Source organism: Acipenser ruthenus, chromosome 30, assembly GCF_902713425.1.
Source record: "Acipenser ruthenus chromosome 30, fAciRut3.2 maternal haplotype, whole genome shotgun sequence".
NCBI classification, from domain to species: domain Eukaryota; kingdom Metazoa; phylum Chordata; class Actinopteri; order Acipenseriformes; family Acipenseridae; genus Acipenser; species Acipenser ruthenus.
Window position 1 is genome coordinate 13,791,735 of NC_081218.1, and position 24,027 is coordinate 13,815,761.

Here is a 24,027-nt window from a genome sequence, read left to right on the forward strand (position 1 = left end):
ACTGAGCGGCTGGGCTTTCATTTTTCAGCAGGGCTTTTGGTTCACGTTTGTGCTTTTATTAAAATCAGCTTTCATACAGAAACAGACACTGTTAAACATTTGTGTATTGTTGCCGTTTCCATTTTGAAGTGCTTGAAGGTATTTCAAGACAGCTAACAGCATGTGTCGCGTACATCCTCATAATACAGTTTATATACTGTGTAGATCTATCGATCAAAAAAAGCTTGTTTTGTTTTCCGACATCTCTTATTCACAACACAGAACGAAGTAGTGTAGTTACATTGATTTATAGCAATAGAACATGCAAGCGGGACTCCTTGAGGTTAGAAATCTTCACAGGGTGCTGGTGTAAGTACAGGTAAAGAAAGTCAATAAATACATACAGCCTTGATTTAGGAGTGATAATTGTTTTTTCAGCACTCTTATTACATTTTTCAAAACCTTCAGTATTTGAGTAGAGACGCGGGTTTTCTCTGCTCCGTTGGCCTCTTCACAGGCAGTTGCTGTGTAAGTGCACTGCTTTCTGGATGTTGGCCCGGATCTCTGCCACCTTCTCTTCCAGCCCGTCCAGCTTCAGAACCTTCTGCTCCAGCTCCTCCGCGGCCAGCAGGAGCGAGCTCTCTTTACCTGCACAGGGGAGAGAGACCAGGTCAGACTCAGCGCGGGTCTCCACCCGATTTCAAATCGCTCTTGTTATTACAAATGGAAAAATGTTAATTTGTTTCTTTGCGTGGCATTACGCTGCGTCTCTTTGTTGGGGAGCCCCGTTCCCCAGCCCTGTTATTAGAGGGCGCGCAGAGGTGTGCAGTGCATGACTGACCTGCAATCCTTCTCAGCATGTCCGCTGTGTCCTGCACCAGCCTCCCTGCCTGCTCCTGCAGCTTCCCCAGTCTCTCCTCCGGGACTCCGGCTCCCCCAGCCGAGTCTCCCAGCTTCTCCTTCAGCAGGGCGTACTGCTGCTCCAGAGTGGCCAGGTCCTGTGGGTCAAAGAGAGGGGAGTCAGGCCAGCGCCAGGGGCAGCTCCAGCGTAGTGCTGGTGGGATCTGCACCACCTGGGTATCGTTTAAAATTCCTGCACTGTCGACATTGCCCTTCCCTGTTTACCATGTCGGTATGCGTGTTCTGTGTCATTCTCTGCCACTGCTGCTGCTTAGATTGCTATTTGCTTGACGTTACTATGACTGTTCCAGGAGAGAATGCTTCTGTAAAGACTCCTCGATGGGGATTGAGGGGGTGAACCATTGCATTCCCACTGCCGAAGATAATCTGGTGAGCCCTTGTTCCCCTCCTTACCTGGCCAGCAGAGGTAGCCTCCGTGTGGGCCTGCGACGCCACCCTGTCCGTCTGTCCCGCCAGCCTGGCGTTCTGGTCCAGGAGCTCCTTCAGGACTGCAATCTGGGGTTTGATCACCCCGAGCTGGGCACCCACTCCCTCCACGGAGCTCTCAGCCAGCGCCAGCTTACCCTGGATCTGGGACAAGCAAATACAGGTCAGCTCTCCCAAGCCTCACGAAGCTCCGATTCGTGTACAGATGTCTTGGTGTGCATAGAGCACGCAGCTTCATTTGAGACCCTACCTGTGGGATTTTGCTCTTGATGTCTTCCACAATGCGGCCGGTGTCCTTGACTTTAACCCCTGCCTCGCCGAGCAGAGTCTGGGCACTGCCCAGGTCATCCACCACGCCAAATACCTTCTCCTCTACTGCAGCTGCCCGGTCCCTGGAACACACATCATGACATCACTGTCAAACCATTGCTGCAACACAGCCGATCACGACGTCACACACTAGAAGGTGGGGAAGTTATTGAGTATCGATGTTGCAGATAGGGCGGCGATATTGATAGCGGACAGAGCTCCACTGACTCACCCTGCACGTGGGCGGAGAACTGTGCTGATCTGTATTGATCTGTAATGGCCCTGTCTTGACACTGTACTCTGTATTGGCACTGTACTGATCTGTATTGGTTACAGTGTATTGATCTGTATTGATCACACTGCGGTGGTACTGTATTGATCTGTATTGATTACAGTGTATTGATCTGTATTGGTTATAGTGTATTGATCTGTATTGATCACACTGCAGTGGTACTGTATTGATCTGTATTGGTTACAGTGTATTGATCTGTATTGGTTACAGTGTATTGATCTGTATTGATCGCACTGCGCTGGTACCTGGCTTCCTCTGCCTCCTGCAGCAGCTGCTTGGCACTGTCGATCTCAGCCCTGGTTCTGTCCAGGACTTTGCTGATGTCCGGCAGCGTGGCCGCGATGGCTTTCATCTGGTCCACCTTGCCCTTGACCTCCCCCAGGCTGCCAGGCAGCTTCATGCTGAGGACCTGCTCGCTCACCTGCTGAATGACTGCGGGGTCTGTCTTCGGGTCTGGAGAGAGGAAACAAGCAGGTCTGTGAGAATCCTTGAGCTTGTAACATACAGAGACCCAGAGCACAGGAGCTGAAGCCTGTAGGCTCCCTCCCGGTCCGAGTGCGCATCACATACCTGAGAGGAAGTCCCGCACTCGGCTGATGAACGCTCGCGTCTCCTGCACATCTCTCTCCAGCTCTGTCCTGGCCTGGCTCAGCTGATTGGCCAGCCGGTCAGTGTTAATCCTCACCCCATTGGCTGCCTGCTCGGTGTCCTTGATCTACACAGGAGAGGGGCGGGGCAGAATCAGCGTCAAACACTGTGAACTGTTCCATTGGATTCCATCTGAGTAACAACACAGTGCCAGCAGTGCTTTCATTTCAAAATGACTTCTGCTTTTCGAGGGGGTTTAGAGCGGGGGCGATGCGTTGTCGTGGGCCCCAGTTCAAACCTGCTTTTCATGGATCACAGGACTTTATAATAAAGGAAAACACATTGGGGAAACAGCACAGCTGATTTGAAACCTCAACAACATTTCTGCTGATTCAAATACAATACGGCAGGTTTCCTTTAAGAGGACCACGCAGTGCGTGTCTCAGCAGGTACCTGCTGTGCAGTGTGTCTGATCTGTGCGTTGAGCTCAGCCAGTCGAGACTCGCTTTTCTCTGCGTCTCTCCAGGCTTTGTTTCCCAGGGGCAGGGCTCCTCTGCAGTCTCCTCTGTCACCACACGGGGGCGCTCCAGGGCCGGGGCACAGGGCTCCGTCACACTGCCGGGGAGTGCAGGGGGTGGAGCGGGTGCTGCCACACACCTGTGAGGAAGGGTATAAATCAGCTTTAGCCTTTTCATTTCAGAGCCTAGAAACGTCGACGAGTGGCTAAGACAGGAATGAGGGCGATTTTAAACAATGAAATGATTAGCAGTTAGAAGAACTAAGAGATTGGTCAATACGTTTGTCTACCACCAGTTCAATTAGTCTGAACTGTGTTTTATGATTTGAGTGCTGAAGTTATAGATGACTTAGATACTCTGCATAATTACCTTTTCAAAAACTTCTTATAGCAAATGGGGCTTGTATCTTTAATATTTAATCTGTAAAGATCTGTACATAATACGATTATGTGGAAACTGTGTATTAACTTAGTATTTGGTTAGATTGCTTATATATATATACAGTGTGACCAATACAGATCAGTACAGTACTACCACAGTGTAACACATTCACATGGCATCAGTGTTATTCCTGGAGTGTGTCTGTGTCTCACCTTGCCAGCGGTGGGGGTCAGGTTTGGCCGGGTGCCCAGCTGGTTGTCCAGTCTCTCCAGGGCCAGTCTGTTGTCCTCCTGGACGCGCCCCTCCAACCTCTCCGCCTCCCCCCGGGTCTTCGCAGCCTGGTCCGTCAGCCCCTGTGAGCCGGCAGCGTTCCTCACTGCCTCCCCCGACTGCTGGAAGGCCGTGCGGATAGTGCTGTACGCTCCTGAAGAGAGAGAGGGGCAGCGGTGAGGTGGCGCTGGACAGGATATAGATTTTGATCTGGGGTGTTTACAGCGCCCCCTGGTGGCTCTGTCTCATCCTTACCGTCTGGGTTCGCGATGGCGACGTTCTCCAGCTGGGTCTTCTTGGTGCTGTACTGGTTGGAGAGGCGCTCCAGAATGGAGACCAGGTCCGCGATCTCTCTGTTCAGAACCGGGCTCCTGTCCGGCAGCGCCTGGTTCGGGTCAATGGCTCGGACTGTCTGCCTGGAGAGGGATGGGAGTGTTAGCAAGCACAGAGTGGGGAGAGTCGATCACACAGCTGAGTGGGAGATTCCACTGCTGAGGCAAATCTACTGGACAGCCAGAGAGACTGAGGGGAGCTGGGGGTCTGTGCCAGTCTGTACCCACCTCATGCTCTGAAGCCGGGCGCTGGCGTCTCTCAGTGCACTCTCGCTGGGGAGGGGGCTCTCCAGGATCCTCCGGATCTGCCCCAGGGTGGTCTCCATGTCTACGATGTTGGGCCCCCAGTTCTCTGCTCCGAAGCCCCCCAGCACTGCCTTGGCCTGGGTAGAGAGGACGGACTGCAGACTGGAGGTTCTCTGCAGCTCTGAGTCCAGGCTCTGGAAGCAGGGGTGGCACTGCTTGCAGGCGGGGTACTGGTTGCAGTGCCCGCGCTGGCACCGGTCACAGCGACGCCCCGTTACCCCGATCCGGCAGATACACTCCCCCGTGGTCTTATCACAGCCCCCCCTCGCCGTCCCAGAGACGTCACAGTCACAGGCTGGGGTCCGAGGAGAGGACAGAGAGAAACGTGTCACACGAGCAGCCATGACAACAGCATGGGATAGGAAAAAAACAGCACACTATCAAAAGACAACTTCTAACACACTCAATAGTGCTGAACTCAGAAATCCAACAAGAAACTGAATTCAATGGAAATGGAAAATAAGAAGAAGAAGAGGAAGAAGACTTGCATTATGCCTTGTTAATAATAGCAAGCACTTTTTGTGTTTGTTTTCAAATTCATTTTAAAGTTTAAATAAGCAGGTGCAATGGTATCTAAGCATGCAGTCATGACTCCATTGAAAAACAGATTGATATCTCTAGGGAACTTTCCTAGTCAAATAAAGGTTATGTAAAAATGCATAAGCGTACGTACGCGTGCAGCGAGTGCGGAGGTCTCCGTAAGTGTTGTCTGGACACTCGGACGTTCTGGAGCAGGTCCGGCCCCCGAAGCCAGGTCGGCACTGGCACTGACCGCTCTGCTACTCAACAGCAAAGACAACAACAACAACAACAACACAATCAGCTTGATCCACAAAGGGCTTTGGAGGCGCTGTCACTGCCCTGCAGAGAGAACGTACAGCCCTCTCACACCGCAGCCGGAACACAAACCACAGCGCTAGAGAGCAGCACATGTACTATACAGGATAATGAAGGAGTCAGCACCCGTCAGAGAGACACACGGTTTTAAAGCACTTCAGTAGTTTAGCCACTAGAGGTCTCCAGAGTCCAGTTTTCATGCTTATCCATTTACTATCCGTTTGCCATGTTTATTAATATGCTTTACCAAACCTCGATATTCTTTACAATGCTGCCCTAGGCTTTGCAATGTTTTGCTTGTGGTTTTATTACACGTTGCTATGCTTTTACTATGGGAAGCTTTTCTAAGGGGTGTGCAGTAAAGCAATCGCAGTTTATTTCTAAACGGATTGATTTCCCTGGCTGGTACCTGGTCGCAGTTCTGATTGTAGGAGTTCCGGGGGTCACAGTTGCACGACTCGCACCCGCGGCCGCTTCGGAAGTTCCAGTGATCGGGGGCGCACATCTCACACCGCTGACCGATGACGTTGGGCAGACAGAAACAGCGGCCGCTCTGTGGGTCACAGGCACGGTCCCCACGAGAGCCAGTCAGGCTACACGGGCATTCTGGAAGAGAAGAAAACACCGATCACATCGAAACTCAGCAACGCTTAACAAACACACTGCAGGTAACGTTAGCCAGACCCCCGAGCACCACTGAATTACAAAGACCTGAGGCAAGAACCTTGACTTTCTTACAGTCCATGTTTGTTATAGCTTTAATATTAAGAGCTGTAGGTGAAATACATTACTAAGGTCTATTAAAGCTTTGGTAAAACTAACAGAAACAAACAGAGCCGTGCCCAGATGAAAATTCTGACGAAGGTGAACTCACCCTTGCAGCCCTGGGGGTCCGCAGCGCTCAGTCCGTAGAACCCAGCCCTGCAGCGGTCGCAGCGCGGACCCTCCACGTGGGCCTTGCAGATACAGCGCCCCCCCGACTGCTCGCAGAGACCCTCCGACCCCTCGGAGCTGCAATCACACCCTGGACACGGGAGACAAAAACCGTCAGGACTCCTGCAAAGCGCAACTGTAGACAGGGCGTGGAGGACAAGAGGCCCAACACCACACACCAAGCCAGAGTGCTTACCACTTTAATTCTAAAGTGATTTTACCCTAGCGAACAGTGCCACCCAGTGGCTCAATGTAAAAGCAGTCACTTTGAATGGGAGGTTTGCACGATGCAATATATTAAACAGGGAGCTTCAGCAGGTACAAACCCTGCCTTGCAAATACAACAGCTACTTTTAAAAATATTCGTAATAATTGATAACAGATGGGATTTTCTGCATGAGACGTGTGCCAGTGGATGTATGTTTTAATGGTACTGGGCTGTTTCTCAGGGTCTTCATGCAGTGTTTTCATGTATCTCGACAGTGTTGCAGGGCTGAAGGAGTGTGCAGTACTCACTGAGGCAGGCGTCTGGCTGGCTGATGTCTCTCAGTGGGTTGCGATAGTAGCGTGGTCTGCACTGCTCGCAGTGCTGGCCGGTGGTCTGGTGCTTGCAGTCGTCACACACACCCCCGCTCACCCCCCCGCTCCCCTCGAACACAGCCGGGTCGAAGTGGCAGCGATCGGAGTGGTTGTTACAGTCGCACTCTGCAGACGAGCAAGGAAATGAACAGCGATGTTACCCGGCTCACTCATCACTCACACTTTTAAAAGGATCCCTTCTATCACACCGCTCGTGAATTAAAGCCATTACGCTGTTGTGCAATACAGCTCTCCCTCTGGCACACCTGTTACACACAAGCTCGTCTGAATGTGTCATTATAGTGGAATAAATGCATGCAAAACCAGATGTTTTTTTTTACATTTTCTATATAAAGAACTGAAATGCAATTCCGCTCTTTTCCACCAGGTGGCGCTCTAACGTTGCTTCCGTACAGTAGGTCACTCTAATCCACAGGTCACACTGTCTCTGACTCCTAGCTAGTTTAGGCTGTTACAGTCCTATCCCTTGTAATAGTTCACCACAGTAAATCTGCACGGTATTTTGTTGTTTTCCAATGGCTATACTATGCTTGCTTCACCATACCTCTGTGGGCTTTACAATGCTGACCTATGCTTCATGCCAGTGCCCTATGCTGTGACTATGGCATTGAAGCAGAGTGGATGTACTCACTCTTGCACTGGTATGAGTCGCCCTCCTCCGCTGGCCTCCAGGGCTGGTCATTGTACAGCTCAGCACAGCGCTCACAGTTCTGTCCGGCCGTGTTGTGCTGACAGGCGCAGGTACTGAACACCTGGAGGGGGGGAGACAGGGGGAGGAAGGGGACACTGTTAGGGGACTCCTAGAAACCACTGGTCAGGTTAGGTCACTTTCCTTTAGAAACCGTGGCAGCACGATGCTTAAAAACAGCAGTCTATATTACTGTATCCATTTCTAAACATTATAATTACAGCCCAGTGGGCCGGCTTGCTTTGGTTGGAGCTGTGTGAGTGTAAAAATGAATTGTTTTGCAATATTCTTAGCATCATGGCCTAGCTGCCACTATGGGTTGATAGCCCAGTCACATGTTTGCTATGGAGTATGCAGTTTGCCCACAGTGAAAAATATGATGGTTGTACCCTTATACAAGTATACAGTGTATTCAGGGTAATCTGCCCTCATGTTTAATATTACACTGAAATATATTTCCCTGCTGTCCTAACTGTGTTATTTAATGAAGCAATCCCTTAGGTAGTTTATTCCTGCTTCTTCAAACCTGCTTGTCTGCTCTCTGCAAGGCTAGCATGCTTCCAGAGCTGTGCACAGGGTGACTGCTTACCTCTGGACGGTCCAGTTCGTTGGCACTGGGGACGCAGCGGTTGGCGTGCCCGTTGCAGAAGCAGCTGCCTTGAACCTGGATCTCCTTCAGGGCGTAGAAGGCGTCGGGCACACGGGAACTGCCACGGCGAGGGAGGCGTGGCAGCTTGGTGAACTGCACACGCAGGTTAGTGAAGTCAGCTCCGTCTGAGACACACAGAGAGAGAGAGCGAGGGAGGGGTCAGGGTCAGGTAAATTGACTAACGCTGTGAGAAGCTCATTTTAACAGAATGCTTAGCAGTGTCGATCAATGGCATGTTGGGATTGCTCAATAGGGAATTGATTTTAAAAAGGAATTGGAAATGGCACCCTGGGAGAGACAAGGGGGTCGCCAGCCAGCTGGATCTAGGCATGAAGGAGGCGTGTCTGAATCTGTGTCAGGAGAAGGTCAAGGACACTCACTGTTGATCTTGTAGCAGTCAGAGACATCAACACTGGAAAGAGGCTCCAAGAGGTTGAATTGCACCTGGAGAGGAGAAACAGCAGTTCAGTCAGTCACAGGCAGGGGGGGGCGCTTTCTATATAACAGCAGGTGGAATGTGCACGAGATTTGCGTGAAATACCATGCCCCTATTTCATCATATTATCTATTGCATCTTTTTTTTAACGCTCTTGAACAGAAATGCTATTACAGATATTGGTTATTTGTTAAAAACCTCAACTGGGAGGCTACAAACATTTTGGGGAGCTCAGTCAGTCAATGAGAGTTAAAGGGTACAGCACTGCAGCTGCCCTAGTGCCACCTCTAAGGATTGCCGGGGGGGGGGGGGTTACCCTCTGGTCCAGGTAGAGTCGGCTGTCCGTGGGGGGCAGGGTCTGACAGTGGGGGTCCTGCAGGCTCTGGGGCGCGGAGGTGCTGATGTGAGGGAACGAGGCGTGGCAGTCCGAGGCCATGTACTGGAATGGCTTCCAGGTCTTTCCGAAATCCGTGGAGCGCTCGATCACCATCGCCTCGGGACGGGGGCCCTGCAACACACAGAGGAGTGAGGCCGAACTGAAAACTGCCATTCCCTTTAAGATTACAGCAGTGATAGCAGCAGATCATTCAAGACTCGTTTTTTTTAGACACCCCTTTCTATTCATTTAGTTTCCCAACGCCACTAATTTGGACTCAAAGGAAGAGTTCCAAACAGAGTGGGTCGTAATGGACTGTCATATTATTTCTGACTAGTCAATAATACCTAAGAAATGGGGCAGGCTGTCTCTATCCCTGACTCTCTGCTGGGTTAGGAATAAAACAGAATCATCGATAGACATCCCCAAAATACGTACTGCAAATAACTTCAATACTGCACATTTAGAAAAGTGTAGCTGACCAGCCCTCTCCTAAGCCCCATACCAAGGACGCTGCACTGCCCGGTGGTGCTCCTGACCCGGGCTCTTTACCTTGAAATCTAGGATCAGGTCACTCAGCTGGAATTTCCCATCGAGGTCCAACTGCACGATGACATCTTCCACACCTAGGGGGGAAATACCACACGAGGTTGGGTAACACTATTAGAAAAGGCCGCCCCCAAAAACCGACAAGACCAGTAAATAAGAGCAATTCAAACCACAGACGAAAGACTCTGAACTCTGAGATGAGGAGAGTCTGACAAACACAGAATGCGGAAAATTACACAATAAAATAAAATATCGAAATCCTAGCTTTCATCAGTTTCAAAATGATACAGCCACATCGGTCATTCCTTAGAAAGGCTCCCCTTCAAAGTGTTATTTTTAACAGGGTGCATTGCGCCACCTGGTGGAAGGAGGTCGTAACTGCATATCGTCAGTTCTGCGCCATTCCTGCCTCACCTTTCTGCGACTGCCACCACCTCAGGGGTCCTGCCTGAGAGAAGGCGTTCTCGATCCGGTGGGAGTTCCGGCTGGAATCTGTTCTAGAATCACATGGGCAGCACTTCATCTGCCACTGCGAGAGAGACGAGAGAAAAAAAAAAATTTCATATCGATTGCAAAGAGTGGGCTTACTGTAACTCTACGCAGGAACTTTGACCCTGGTGTCCTTTTGGAATGTGCCAACATCCTCCTGTTTGCATTATCTGCGTGTCTGGAGTTTGTCCCCTTTACACAACAACCAGTCCACACGGACATATGTTTAATACACACATATTGTAAACAATATGAGGCTGTGCTGATGGAACAAGTCGTTTACAAGTTAAGAGGGTCGCCAGCTTTCATTGAGATAAAAGAAACAAACATCCATGCAGTAAGCACAAAGTCCCGTACAGTCATCTTTCAAACAGGTTTCTGGTTTGGGAGAGGCTAGGGTATGTAGGCATCCAAACCAGCTTGTAGATCTGGACACAGGAGTGTTATATCATTGAATAAGGCTGTTACACCATCATAAGAAGGAACGAGGTAACAGTGTGTCCTAACTCAGTATCCCCTGTGACAACCAGACTTTACTGGAAGCAACTGACTGGGGACAGCAGTCATAAAGATATACTAGGGGAAAAGCAAAATAAAAGATTGCTTGCTGTGCTGGACATAAAAACGGTTGTGTGTTATTTGAGTACGGAAATGACGGTTCAACAGAAAACAGCCTCGTCATTTCCCATGCCCTACACGGCGTCACAAGATTTCTGGTAAAATCGGAAAATGGTGCGTTTTTTGATGAGTTCAGTAACAAGGGGAACTGTAAGCATGACAAGCAGACCTCTGACTCACTTGACAGTTTGCTAGTCATCTGGTTAGCAGAGAAATGATGCAGTCTAGGCAAAGTGCAGCGTGCTGAGACCAGGGGAAAGGTCTGCTAGCAGCTTGCTTTGGCAGAATCGACAGCGATTTCAACATTCGCCCCAGCGTGGCAGTGCCCCAAATGTTGCTTCATTTACCATGCGTCTAAATACATGTGGAAAACAATGAATAAAGAGATGTATCATGGGAAAATGAACTGATTCAAAAAAAGTAACATTATTAAAGCGCATATAAAGAATGGATTTTAATGCATAGACAAACGATCATTCTGCTTAATTACTGATGCCTGACAGACACCTAAACTGAAGTTGTATTGTATTTAACTATGCCATTTTGCAGGTATGTGCATGGTGTAATATGTGCTGCACATGCCCAGTACTGTCCTCTCCAAGATTCCAAATCAGGTCTTCAGAGCGAGCGAGTGACCTGCAATGTGTTACATGACCAGCAGGTGGAGTCGGTGTACATAGAAGCAGCTTGTCTCACTATTTGTTTAATTTGACCACAGATTTTTCTGCTGGGCTTCTGGAAAATGCTGACACGACACATGAGTCACCACCTGGCTTCTCCATGAAACAAAGCTGAGCTGCTATAGTACAAACAACTGCAAGCAACTAACAGTCCTGTCTTTCTAATATCGGCCCTAGCATGTGTCGTACAACAGGGACGTTAGCAGAAATCTGTAACTTCAAACACTCAACTCTAACGTAAAAAACATGTTTTTAAAAATTCCGTTTATCAGTTTCTAACTTGATCACTATCTGTGTGCTAACTGTTTTATTAAAGGAAATTCCATCCTACCAGGTTCCAAACCTCAAAAGAATGTGGTTCAAAACTCTGCGCCTTAGCAACAGCTTAGCAAATCCAACACTGTTTTTCCATTGCTGAGCAAAACGCAGCAGCATTGCATACAAGGTGTAAGACTTCACTAAACACAGAGTCTGACTCCTACACAATCACAGCATACAAACAACAGCAGGTCACACAGAGCTGCGAGCGCCCGCCCCTCTCCCACACGCCGGCCAATCACAGAGATCTAGGTGAGAGGTTACGAGTGGAAGGGCCAAAGGTCAAAAGGAATTCCCAGTGTGATCTGCAAAGTGTATGGATTGTATTGGCATTTACATCAGTGAAGATTGCAGTCAAAAAGAAGCCTTGCTGTTAATCCCCTTAGAAGCTGGGTTACAAACATACATACATGTATTACATATGCAATATATATATATAATGAACCGTTTTGAATGACTAGACCATATCCTGCTTCCATAATGATCTGGCTTGCTTGTTTTTTTTAGCAATGCTTTACTATGCCTGGTGGTTGAAAATGTGGTTCAGTCACCAGCAGCTCTCACCTGCCGGGTCTGCATTTAGAAATGATCATTACTTGTAGCAAGGTGACTCATAGCAGAATAGGTGAAGGGTTACTAGAGGAAAGGTTACATGGTACAATAGACAGGGATCTGCAGGAGGGGCAGGGCTGAGGCAGCTATTGATAGTCAATAGTCACTTCAGTCCCACCCTCCCCCCTCCACTCCCACCCTCTGAGCTTACCCTGTGAGCTCCCCCTCCACTCTCACAACCAGAGACCAGACAGCAAAATGAGTTCAATCTATAGGGGGATGCAAAACCTTTGACCATAGCTGTATGCTGTAGGCAGGAATGGAAATGCAGCTACGTGGTTGAAGCATTCTCATCACAGTATAACATTGCATGACAAGAAAATGAAATATGAGGCCACTATGCTGAAAAGGCTACTGAGCCCAGCTGTCAATCTATAACACACTGCTTTCCACAGTGTCGCATTCCCACCTGTGCTGTATAAAACCCCATATCAGAAGCTGCCAGCGAGGCTTCATTTAACCCAGTGGGGTGGCAATTTGGCTCCCATTCCTAGCGATTAGGCTAGCGGCTCGAGGCCAGTATGCTAACTGTGGACCAGAGCAAGGCTGCAAAGCAGATGCATGCTTTCCTGTCCTTGTACAGGAGCTGTGACGGACAGAACTGGCCACACTGAGAAGGCATTTTATTACATGCATTCCCGAGCAGTCGCAGCTATTAATACCAGATTAGATCTGTAGGGATCATGGAGAGAAGAGACTTTTAAATGTAGGTCACTAAAAACAGTGAACAGGTTTTGCATGGGCTACGTTTTTTACTGATTACCAGGTCGGGCTGGCTGGTGTTAATCTGCCTGCTGTTCTTAGAAGAGATGCTGGGGCTTGCTTATGGGATTGAACTGGGTTTTAATGGGATTTCGAAATGTGTTTCCTATCAAGACCCTTTTAATCCAGGAAGATTCTCTCTCGTCAACTGACTTAATTACAGGGCCGCTGTGCTAAAAGAAGGACATGCTTTTTCTGTGAGCCTATATTATGCATTTACTGAGCTTCCCCCTAGCTAAGCTTTACCACACTTTGCATCATCCATGAAGGAGGATTGCGACTCAGGCACACCCCTTGCCAAAACAGATTAAGAAAGTACCAGGACAAAATTCTGCTTATTTTACAACCAGAACACCTGAAACTAGGACAGCACCAACAAACAGAACCTTTCAGCTTCCTTTCAAAGTGACCTCGAATGCACGGCATGAATTCCTGAGGTTGGTCAGGTTTATAAAAAGCACTGAAACGTTCTGTAGCTCCAGGCAGTGGAAAGGAGGTGTAGCTGTGGTAAGCCTGCACCTGAAACCAGTAAGTTATTGCTGACACAGCCAGCCTGGCCTCCGATGGGTGCCAGGACCCTTGGGCACGTCGGAGCCGAGTGCACAGCCAGCTGCTCGGAGGGGCAGGCCTGCTTCACTCAGCACTTTAGGGGGAGTGTTGAAATGGCAAACATTGCAATAGCGCTGGATCTCAATGGCATTCTAGTCCAAGGACAAACAAAAGACAGGCAGGATTTGATGAAGGAAAATGGCAGCCGTCCATCCTAGGTCTGTTAACAATCAATCTCTCTCTGTCTCTGTCTCTGTCTCTGTCTCTCTCTGTCTCTCTCTCTGTCTCTGTCTCTCTAGCAGTCTGTTTGTTTGCCTCTGTCTTTGCCCCTGTCTCTTTGTCCGTCTCAAGTATTGTTAAAATGCGCGTCATTCTGAAATGAGGCACTTGAAGACTGGGCAGGCAGTTTGCAGCCAGGCTGGTTACTGGAGCAAACAGAACTGCTCAGGGCAAACACACATATGGACAGCCTTTTTGCCTGAAGTCGTTTGCCTGGCTGACGAACCTGGAGGGTGTCTTTGCTTTTGCTTCTCTGCAGGCCAGTCAAATGGTTCCCTGGCGTATTACTGCAAGACACAGCTTTGAGTTTGGTTTTCTGTAATCAGTGCATCGCTGGCATTTCCTGCCTGCCAGTGACTCATGGTCCGAATGAGACTGGAGGCAGCAATTAACCAGCCAGTTACAGAGGGCAAGCGTTACCCAGCCAGTTACAGAGGGATTTAAACACCAATAAAAAAAATAATAAAACAATACATTACATTATTGGGTGTAGATTTTCCTTCTCAAATAAAATTGTGCAAAATGTAGACCCAAGTGACATCTCGACCTGTGTCAGGTTTTATTAGAAAATTTGCCAGAAATCAATATTTTAAGGTGTTTCATGATGAGCTTTAAAAAGCAGCTCTGAGAGACAGATGAAGGGCATGCATTAGATAGCTGTCTGGCAGGAACACTGTTCTAAATATATAGGCCAAGAAATACATAAAGCAATACTGACAAGGGAAAAAGGTTCTGTCTGCATGTCTGCATGTGCACTCCTGCTTGGCGTGGGTTAATATATCAGACCCCTGATAAAGTTGAGATGCAGTAGCAAACGTCAGCCTAGTCTTCCAGATATAATTGAAATTGTGGGTTTTGGGGTACCAGACAGGGGTGTGAGCCCCCAGATCAGGGTCTGTATAAACAGCAGCTGTGGCATGTGTCTCTGAGCGTGTCTGCTTGCTGGACACGTCCCCTCTGCTCTCTGCCAGGGGTTAGCGTCCACACTTTCGTAAGTGGTTGCCCAAGCTCCCGTGTCCTCAGCATACCCGCCTGTTATTTATGCTTCCGTGTTTTGGCATGTGTCCCGGGACGTTTAAACAGGGCAGATTCTAACTCAGCCACCCTCGGGTTGGAACCTCGCTCATGCACTTTATTTCTGTTACCGAGATGAGACCCGTGGACTTTCTTATCTCGTCCAAAACCTCAGTCAAGGCCAACAGAAAAAACAAAGCCAAAATATATTGTGCAATCTAACTCTGAACACAATGGAGCTCACACGTGTCTCGTCTTTTTAATATTACTATAGAAAAGTATTCTTAACTGTACCTTGAAAGAAACTCATTAAGAGGAGTGGCAGTGTGCATAGAGACTGATTCTGTTTCTTCAAAGCAAAACTACAAGCAGTGCCCAGTCCAATCCAGCTGCAGTGACAACAGACTGATTCCTGCAAGCCTCAACCACACCCAGGAACCAGCACCCCTCATCAGATCTGCTGGGCCTGAGGAAGGAGAGAGGGGCGGGGGCTGAGCTCACATCCTGAGCACACAGGTACAGGTAATCAAGTTTACTGACACCCGGGGAGGAGGAGGAGGGGCCTCGGTGACTCAAAGCGAGATCAGTGGATCAGAGGCACTCTGAGTCAACCGCAGTCGAGTCTGTGGCATTTCGACACACCCAGGGATACCTCGCTCACTGTCAGCACATTCGTACTGCTGCATACTGAGCTAGCCACGCTCCACTCTTAACGCAGGCTGCTGCTGACGAAGGCAGAGCATCTCGCATGCATCTACAACATGATATTATCGTGATCCCCATTATCATCAAGCTCCCGATGGCATGCGATCTCCCGAAGACTTCAGACGCCACGTGTTCCCCCGTTCCCCCAAACTGCATTCAATCCCCTATCGTCACGAATAGTTCTGAATTCAGTTTCTCCGGCAGTTTTTACTTTTAAAGTAATTGTAGCAAACAAAAGAATTCCATAAATCTTTCACCATTTTCCATTAGCTACTACAAGGGTCTCAGGTGTGCAGTGTGCTAAAATCAATCTGTATTTCAAAGCCTGGTTTTTTTCACACCGGATCAAAGAGCTTATCTATAATGTGGGTCGATAAAACATTTAAAAATTAACTTTCCTGCTATCTCTAGCCAGCTGTGTAGCTGGTTCAGATGTCTGTACATTGGTACAGTCAGCAATACAGCCCTACACTGCACAGCACATGCAATTGCTTTTGATTCTATATTCGATTTCTCTGGTTTCTTTGTTAGCCGGATTCACCTCTATCTCCTCTCGGCCTTCAGCACAAACTCCCCACCCACCCCCACTGTCTGGGTCGATGCTATGGGGAGAGGAGGCAGGATTGCAAAACCTGGCCCAGTCCAGAGTCCTGGCACGAGATCCAGACAATTTCACAAAGCAGACAGACCTGACAGAGCAGGGCACGCAGTATAAAGAGCAGCTACATCAACTTCACTGTGCTTTACAGCACACCCACACAACATGCAAACACACACACACACACACTACATGCAAACACACACACACACACACACACTACATGCAAACACACACACATACACACTACATGCAAACACACACACACACACACTCTACATGCAAACACACACACACGTCTTTCGGGTGAGACATAGTTGTAAGTGACTCTGCAGCTGATGCATAGCTCACACACCCTAGTCTCTGTAAGTCGCCTTGGATAACCCTAACCCTAACCCTAACCCTAACCCTAACCCTAACCCTAACCCTAACCCTAAATAAACACATAATAACAGTGAGCAGGCCTATCAGGCTGTGTAAAGTCCTGTTTGAAGGCTCGCTCTCTCTTACCTGTCCGAGGGGGGTGCAGAAGACCTCCGGGCCAGCCAGGCCGCAGGTGGAGGACGCTCGCAGCCGATTGGCTCTCCCAATGAGCAGGTCCCCGGTTTCTGGGTAACAGGCTCCCTGGGAGCAGTCTGTCTGAGCCAGGGCCAGACTCGACAGAGCTGAGGACACAGAGACCCCGAGTCAGTCTTTACAAACTCCATCCTTTCCATTTGCCATGGTTATCTTGCAGTGTACCACGCTATCATCACCCGTATGCATTAAGTGCAGATTGCAATGGATTAACCAGGGTCTGGGTTTCATAGGGCTAATGCACAGGGGTTAGTACTCTACTCCGTGGTATTGTTTCAAACTTGCTTGTAAGGGAAACATACATACCGAGAAGCAGGAGTAAAATCAACATGTTGAGTTCAGACAAGAACACCTGCAATTAGAGCGAGCATCGTTAGCATTGCAGAGAAATACAAAAAAAAATACAAATAATGATCTGTTTTACAACAAAGCAGGTAAGGGGGTGTCAAGTACATACTAAATGAACTGTGGACTCCATAGTGAAGTGTAATAAAGCACAGTGAAAGCCTGATAAAGAAATGTAAAGACCAGCAAGGTGTGGGAAAGCATATTCAAACATACCATTCAAAATGTATGAGACACATTAACAGTGTGGCAAAAAAAACTAACATTGCTGTAGCAAATCTTTCAGCTAAAGAACATGTCCTGACAGACAGACAGACTTTATACTATTTACAACCAAACGAAATACAGAGCACTGTGATTCATGCTTTACTTTATCAAGAACTGTTGAAGAAGATAAGATAGCACAAAGTCCACTAGACAGACAGACAGGCAGGCAGGCAGACAGGCAGACAGACAGGCAGGCAGACAGACAGACAGACAGACAGACAGACAGACAGACAGGCAGACAGACAGGCAGACAGACAGGCAGGCAGACAGACAGACAGACAGGCAGACAGGTCTTTATACTATTTACAACCAAACTAAATACAGAGCATTGTGATTCACGCTTTCCTTTATCAAGAACTGTTGAAGAAGAAAAGATAGCACAAAGTCCACTAGACAGACAGGCAGACAGACAGACAGACAGACAGGTAGACAGACAGACATATTGACCGACAGATAGATCGATAGATAGATAGATAGACAGCACTCACCAGTCCAGTCCCAGTTTTTGAATTGTACTCTCTTGTCCAGTAATATAAATCAAGTTCACGGTGCACTCTTCCCTGTGCAGTGCTATTGTATCTCTGCTCTTTCCCTCCTGCTCTGTATTTAAGAGCAGCCTCACCTGTGTGCAGGATGTGTCAGAGCCCCATTCAGACAGACCCACCCTTTTTCCTGGCCCAGCCTTTAGAAATGAGTGTAAACCACAGTGCAGCATACTCCCAGCAGCCTAGATAAACAGAGACACAAAATACCCCTAATCCAGTTTAAAAACAGGTCCACTTCTTCAGCACAAGCAGGTCTGTCAGCGTGTGAGATACATGTACAAATGTAAAGCATACCTGTGGCTGGACCGAGATAGGAACGTTGCGCTGTAGCCCTGCTGCCCACGATTTCATCCCGCGACCGGCCAGTCATAGAGTTACTGATGCTAATGAAGGATCTGCGTAAATGATTGTGGCAGATTCAGTGGACTTTTCATATTTTGATAGCGCCTTTCATCACAATTATTATTATTATTTAGTTTTAGCAGATTCCCTTATCCAGGGTGACTTACAATTGTTACTTGATATCACATTATTTTTACATACAATTACATTATTTTTGACACATTTTTTTTACACACAATTACCCATTTATAGAGTTGGGTATTTACTGGAGCAATCTCGGTAAAGTACCTTGCTCAAGGGTGCAGCAGCAGTGTCCCCCACCTGGGATTGAACCCACGACCCTCCGGTCAAGAGTCCAGAGCCCTAACCACTACTCCACACTGCTGCCCCTATACTCCACAAGGATCCCAAAGCGCTTCACAAACACACACACACACACACACACACACACACACACACACACAAACAAAATGAACAATTAAACCATTGATTAAAAACATTCTAATGCAAAATGTAATAAAACAGAAATTAAAAAAATTGTAAAATTAAGATAAAAAGCCCTCAAACCGATAGCATTTCCTTTCACTGTGTGCAACTGCAATGACCTTTCGTAGGCTTCTGTAATGTGCATTGAAGCCATTGCACTGAAGCGGGCACACACACAAAGAACAAAAAAGGTTAACTGGTGAGATACTCTGCCCTGGTGAGCCAGAGTCTTGGCATGCTGGGACTGTAGCAGAGTCAGGTGGAGGAGCGACTCAGAGTGAGTCAGGAAGGGTTCAGACATCACAAGCACAACGATCACAGGTGATGCACTCGATCTCTGTGCACCCCAGGGCAACACCCCTTCCCCTGGGTGAGAGTCAGCTGGGAGCTCCTGTACCTCCCAGGGCAGGCCTCTTAGAGACCAGTGACCAGACCACAATCATTGCTGAAACTGCACTTACCATTACAATGCTACTTAGTTCAATTACAATTCGAATTACCACTACAGTAAAAAAATAACATAATCAAAAAAGTCAAGAAGGCTCCTGTTTGCAATGCCTGCTTGATATGGTGAAATGTATGATTGCGCAGATTGCAGGTGAACAAACGTTGTGTTTAATAATCCTGGCCCTGAGGGTATGTTTTTATTCATGAACAGTGTGGTGCATCACCATTGAGACACCACACCTTCACTGCCAGCCGCTGCACGCCCAGGCACAGTCCAGCAAGCTTATTATTCACCTGGGGTGATTAAAACCGCCAGCCCTTCCCTGCTCATGAACCGAGGAAGCAGAACACACACACACTCGCACACGCACACACACATACGCACACAGAGACACGCACACACACACACACACACTGTAACAGGTCTCATGAGTGTTAGTAGCAAGGTGGAGTCTTCCTGCATTCTAAATTGACACAATAACAGCAGCTGTGTATACGGCTTCAGCTATGCGAGTTCCCTCTGAAACGCTGCCCTGGACTTTGCACTTACATTGCTTTAAAAAGGTTTCTGCACCCAAGACGCTATGCAAACTGCCCAAGGCAACATTGCCATGCAGCTGACTTGTCCGCACTAGTGTGTTGTGCAATACAAGGCCATTCCTGCTCACAGCCAGTCACCGCTTCGTGTTAACTTTGTAAACGCTGGAGATAACGCACACAGCCAGCCGGTTAATAAGCCCAGCTTTTATCAGCCGAGCAGGAGTATGCATTGCCTGCTGTGGATCAAGGTTTCTGCAGAAGGTCCAATGTGACGCTGCAGATGCTTAGGCTGCAGCACAAGTACTCAGGACACAAAAATGCTCTTCAGAAAGACAGGGCAATAAATCACTGGGATAGATAGGCAGCACCCAGGGGGGTGTGCCACGGCCGAGGAGGCTGGGAGTTTTATTGGCAGGTATTAAAGTGTAGAGTAGACGTGCCAGTTTGGAGTTCTAGGCTGTAGATTACTGCTGGTGCTTTTTACAATAGCTGGGTAAAGAACCCCAATTCTAACAGGTATAATCTTTACATTTATATAGTGCTAAATCCTCTCCAAAAAACTATATGGGAGAGTAAGGTGAAGTGGACAATGCTATTATATAGAAAAATACAGTGCGGTTCAAAAGTCACCTGACCAGTTTACAGCGATACACAGCCTGGTCAATTTATTAGGACCTGTACGGAATGTCTGGTGATAATAACGCGAGGACAGGTGAACAGGACGCTCCTTGATTCTTGTAGTTTAACTCAGTTATTCTGATGGCTGGATGAAAATGAAATCCCTGCTTTCATTGTGATAAGAGGGGCTATCGTCTCACCAAGCAGCTCTGGGGAGATTAAGGGGATCAGCTTCAACAAGGCTCTCTATTTTCAGCCTGGATTCCCTACATTATCAGTGTGTGTCGTGCATACTGTGCATATAGGAATCATTGTTAGGGTTATTATTATTATTATTATTATTATTATTTATTTCTTAGCAGACGCCCTTATCCAGGGCGACTTACAATTGTTACGATATCACATTATTTTTTACATACAATTACCCATTTATACAGTTGGGTTTTTACTGGAGCAATCTAGGTAAAGTACCTTGCTCAAGGGTACAACAGCAGTGCCCCCCACCTGGGATTGAACCCACGACCCTCCAGTCAAGAGTCCAGAGCCCCTAACCACTACTCCACACTGCTGCCCTATTCCATGCTGAAAATCTGAAGCAGCTCTTTCAGTGTGTCGAGCATAACCTCCTACTGCTGCACGATGTGGGCTGGCATGACTAGTTCCGCAGAGTGAAGTGGCGAGAAGGTTATGCGGGTGGGAATGTAAACAAACTTGACCGTCAACAAGATCTGCTTTCTGATAAAGCAGGAGCACAAAGGGTTAATAATTTCAATTTCGAAAGGAACAATACTATTGTTGTATATGGCTGTTCTTGATTAATGTTGTGTGTTCTGAACGACCTCGATTCACAGCAATGTCCGAGGATTGCGCTTCAGTTTCCCTCCGGTAAGTGTTTGATGTGACGCCTGGTCGTGACAGTGGCGTGATCGATTTAATGTCATTCTTTTGAACTTTTGTGATTGATCTTCAGACTCTCAGCTAAACATTGTTCTCTCTTTTTAATTAAATTATTTTCTACTGTCCCCCTCTGTGTCTTGCATAATACCGGGGGATGATGTAAGTCGCCCTGGATAAGGGCGTCTGCTAATAAATAAATAATAATAATAATAATAATAATAATAATAATAATTATTCTAATAATTCACCCAAATCGTACTTAGCAAGTCTGCACAAAAACAAATCTCGAAGATGTTCGTGCTTGGGGAATCTAAAATGCTCGGGACTTGATCGGAATGAACTGTCCTCCATATGTGATTAAACTCGCTGCCCCGTTTCTCAGTCTGCCCCGTTGAATCCTCGAGCCAGGTTGGGTTCAAAGGGTGCGTGTTTATTCGTATTTAACGGTATTAAACAGGTTGGTAAGTAAAAGATGAGGAAATTAACTCGTATGTCGGTCAAGCATCCTGAGCAGTTTTTAGCCCATTTGTAGTCTGCTGTCCATTAAACCCTAAATACACAATCTACAGTATTTAAAAAAATCACACTCCTTCTCAAACTGAATATTAGTGTGTTCTGTGTAATCTGTAGTTTTGTGTACGGTTTCTATAACATGCAATACAAAAATCGCTCAATATAAGCGTTACTAAATAAATGCATAGGGGCACATCACGATCTAGTGTTGTTTCTGAAGGGTGAGCAGAGTCTGAACAGTGCGGTGAACACAAAGGGGATACGACTCCTTAAGTAGGGCAAAGGTGGAAGGCTGGTCGCTGAGTTCATCAGCATGCGTGACGTAACAAAGCGACATCTCCAAGCACAGCTGATGCAAGTCCCCGGTGCGTGTGTGTGTGTGTGTGTGTGTGTGTGCGTGTGTGTGTGTGTGTGCGTGTGTGTGTGTGTGTGTGTGTGTGTGTGTGTGTGCGTGTGTGTGTGTGTGCGTGTGTGTGTGTGTGCGTGTGTGAGAGAGACGTAATGTCCGGGACGTTGCGAGCTAGTGCTGTTAAAACCAGTCAAGCAGGGTACGCCCCTGTCACGTCCAGCACACAAACCCAGAAACCGGTCACCAAAATGAAATAATCAATTTGAACAGGAACAACTTGTAACAAAATGTTACAAATGAACTTCTATATTTAGAAATGACTTCAAAGAGGAGGGCGGAATGTTCTATTTACAGACACGTTATTTTTCATGGATACAGTATGCGACATTGATGTTATTATGATTATTATTGTACTTATCAATGCCAACGCTATTGCACGGTTATGCATTTGAAGAAGCAGTGTTCAAAATCAATGTGGTGTTCCACAGTGTTAATATACTGAAGCAAAACGAGGAGGAATCACCAAACGCCTCATCTAAGGACACAGGCGTTGCAGTAATGATTGGTCATGCACTTAACAATTAAAGTACAGCAACGTCCTCACATAACATACTCGCGTTTCCTAAATCCCTTCAGAAACTTAATGGAAACCGATGATCTTACTGCTGACATATACAAACGAAGCTGTATCTGTGGAGTCTAGACTCTACAGGATCACGTCGACAGGTGTAGAAAGACGGGCCAGAACAGCTGGGACAATTTGAATACTGTGTTCATGAATTAAATCAGTTCTTAACCCTACCCCTAAAACCAACGGCTTGAACAGAGAGATTCATGTGTTCGAAAGAATGTAACACGATTTTACATTGGCTCATCTTTCTGCATCAGGTAAAGAGCGTGGCCCGTCTTTCTGCACCTATAGTATCACTCACACACACACACACAGATACACACACACACACACACACAGATACACACGCACACACACACAGATACACACGCACACGCACACACACACACACAGATACACACGCACACGCACACACACACAGATACACACGCACACGCACGCACACACACGCTGCAGACTTCCCAAAGAACGCAGCGTTACCACTGAACACGGATTGCGCTCTCTGCGCTGCACGGAGTGCATCCCGTACTATAATAATAAGCACTGATGATAAGTTACACTATCCGACCCTTTGATCTGCACACCATGTCATATTTACCGACTGTCTAATTACGAGCACAGGACATTCCAGTATGTGTAAGACTGTGATGGGCAGCCGGGCATTCCCCAGCTCGTGGTGAATGTTTATAGAAACCCTGTGCCCTCACCCCTAACCTCCACTCCAATTTTAAACATTCACAGATCTATAAGCTCTAGTAAACGTTGATGTATTGCTAAGGAGAGATAATGACTCGTTGACTTGTATACAGAGTAGTGGAGGGTGAACGCCGGGGTCAGTTCTAATCTCGTTGCTAGTTGCAATACACAACCTCATTTTTTTTTAATATAGAGGTTTTTTTTTTTTAAGAATTAATAATTAAGTATAAAATAAAAAGGTTCAAATATAAAATAGTCCCAGTTGCATGGTGATTCGTGTTGCTGTCTGTGAAAAACAACCTAGGACGGTCACAGTGGCCACGAATCAGGTCCGTCTAAAATGCACTATTGCTATTTTATATCAATATGTTTCAATTGCACGTCTGTTATCGTATTGGCCACATATCATCTCTGAAGAATTGAACTGAATTAAATATTGTAAATAAACCCCAACACAATGAACCCGTTTAATTGATACCCAGTTCATTGTAACAGTTGCACGCTATAAAAACGCTGCACATAAGAACATTAGAAAGAACGCACGCGCTCATGTAATAATGTGTTTCTCTCAACCGTGTTTATCCCGGTCCTGGGAACGAATTCAGGACTTGGCGTACGTGACTATTATCATGCAGGACACAGCGGTGTGTTGGGCTTGCAGCAGTAGGAACCCACGCAGTGGGAGTGCATGGGGGGTTGGGTCGTTTTGCTGCATCCTCCAACCAGAAAGGGTTAATTCCACCCCTACTATTAGGGCTGCA

At 47.3% G+C, this 24,027-nt stretch overlaps 1 protein-coding gene across 1 annotated transcript; it reads right to left on the minus strand.

Moving 5' to 3' along the window:
* Positions 1 to 34: 34 nt before the first annotated feature.
* On the minus strand, positions 35 to 18,173 carry LOC117966023 (laminin subunit beta-3-like). The gene is made up of 23 exons (XM_059004778.1): positions 17,691 to 18,173; positions 16,897 to 16,942; positions 16,525 to 16,679; positions 9,805 to 9,919; positions 9,394 to 9,467; positions 8,782 to 8,973; positions 8,410 to 8,473; positions 7,970 to 8,154; positions 7,324 to 7,444; positions 6,609 to 6,797; positions 6,034 to 6,183; positions 5,569 to 5,765; positions 4,996 to 5,101; positions 4,245 to 4,617; positions 3,940 to 4,100; positions 3,627 to 3,838; positions 2,969 to 3,172; positions 2,498 to 2,642; positions 2,173 to 2,380; positions 1,577 to 1,718; positions 1,294 to 1,470; positions 821 to 977; positions 35 to 627 (listed from the first exon to the last, which is right to left on the minus strand). The coding sequence occupies exons 2-23, from the start codon at positions 16,919 to 16,921 to the stop codon at positions 491 to 493; spliced, it is 3,489 nt and encodes a 1,162-aa protein (XP_058860761.1). The 5' UTR covers positions 16,922 to 16,942; positions 17,691 to 18,173; the 3' UTR covers positions 35 to 490.
* Between the last annotated feature and the right edge of the window lie 5,854 nt (positions 18,174 to 24,027).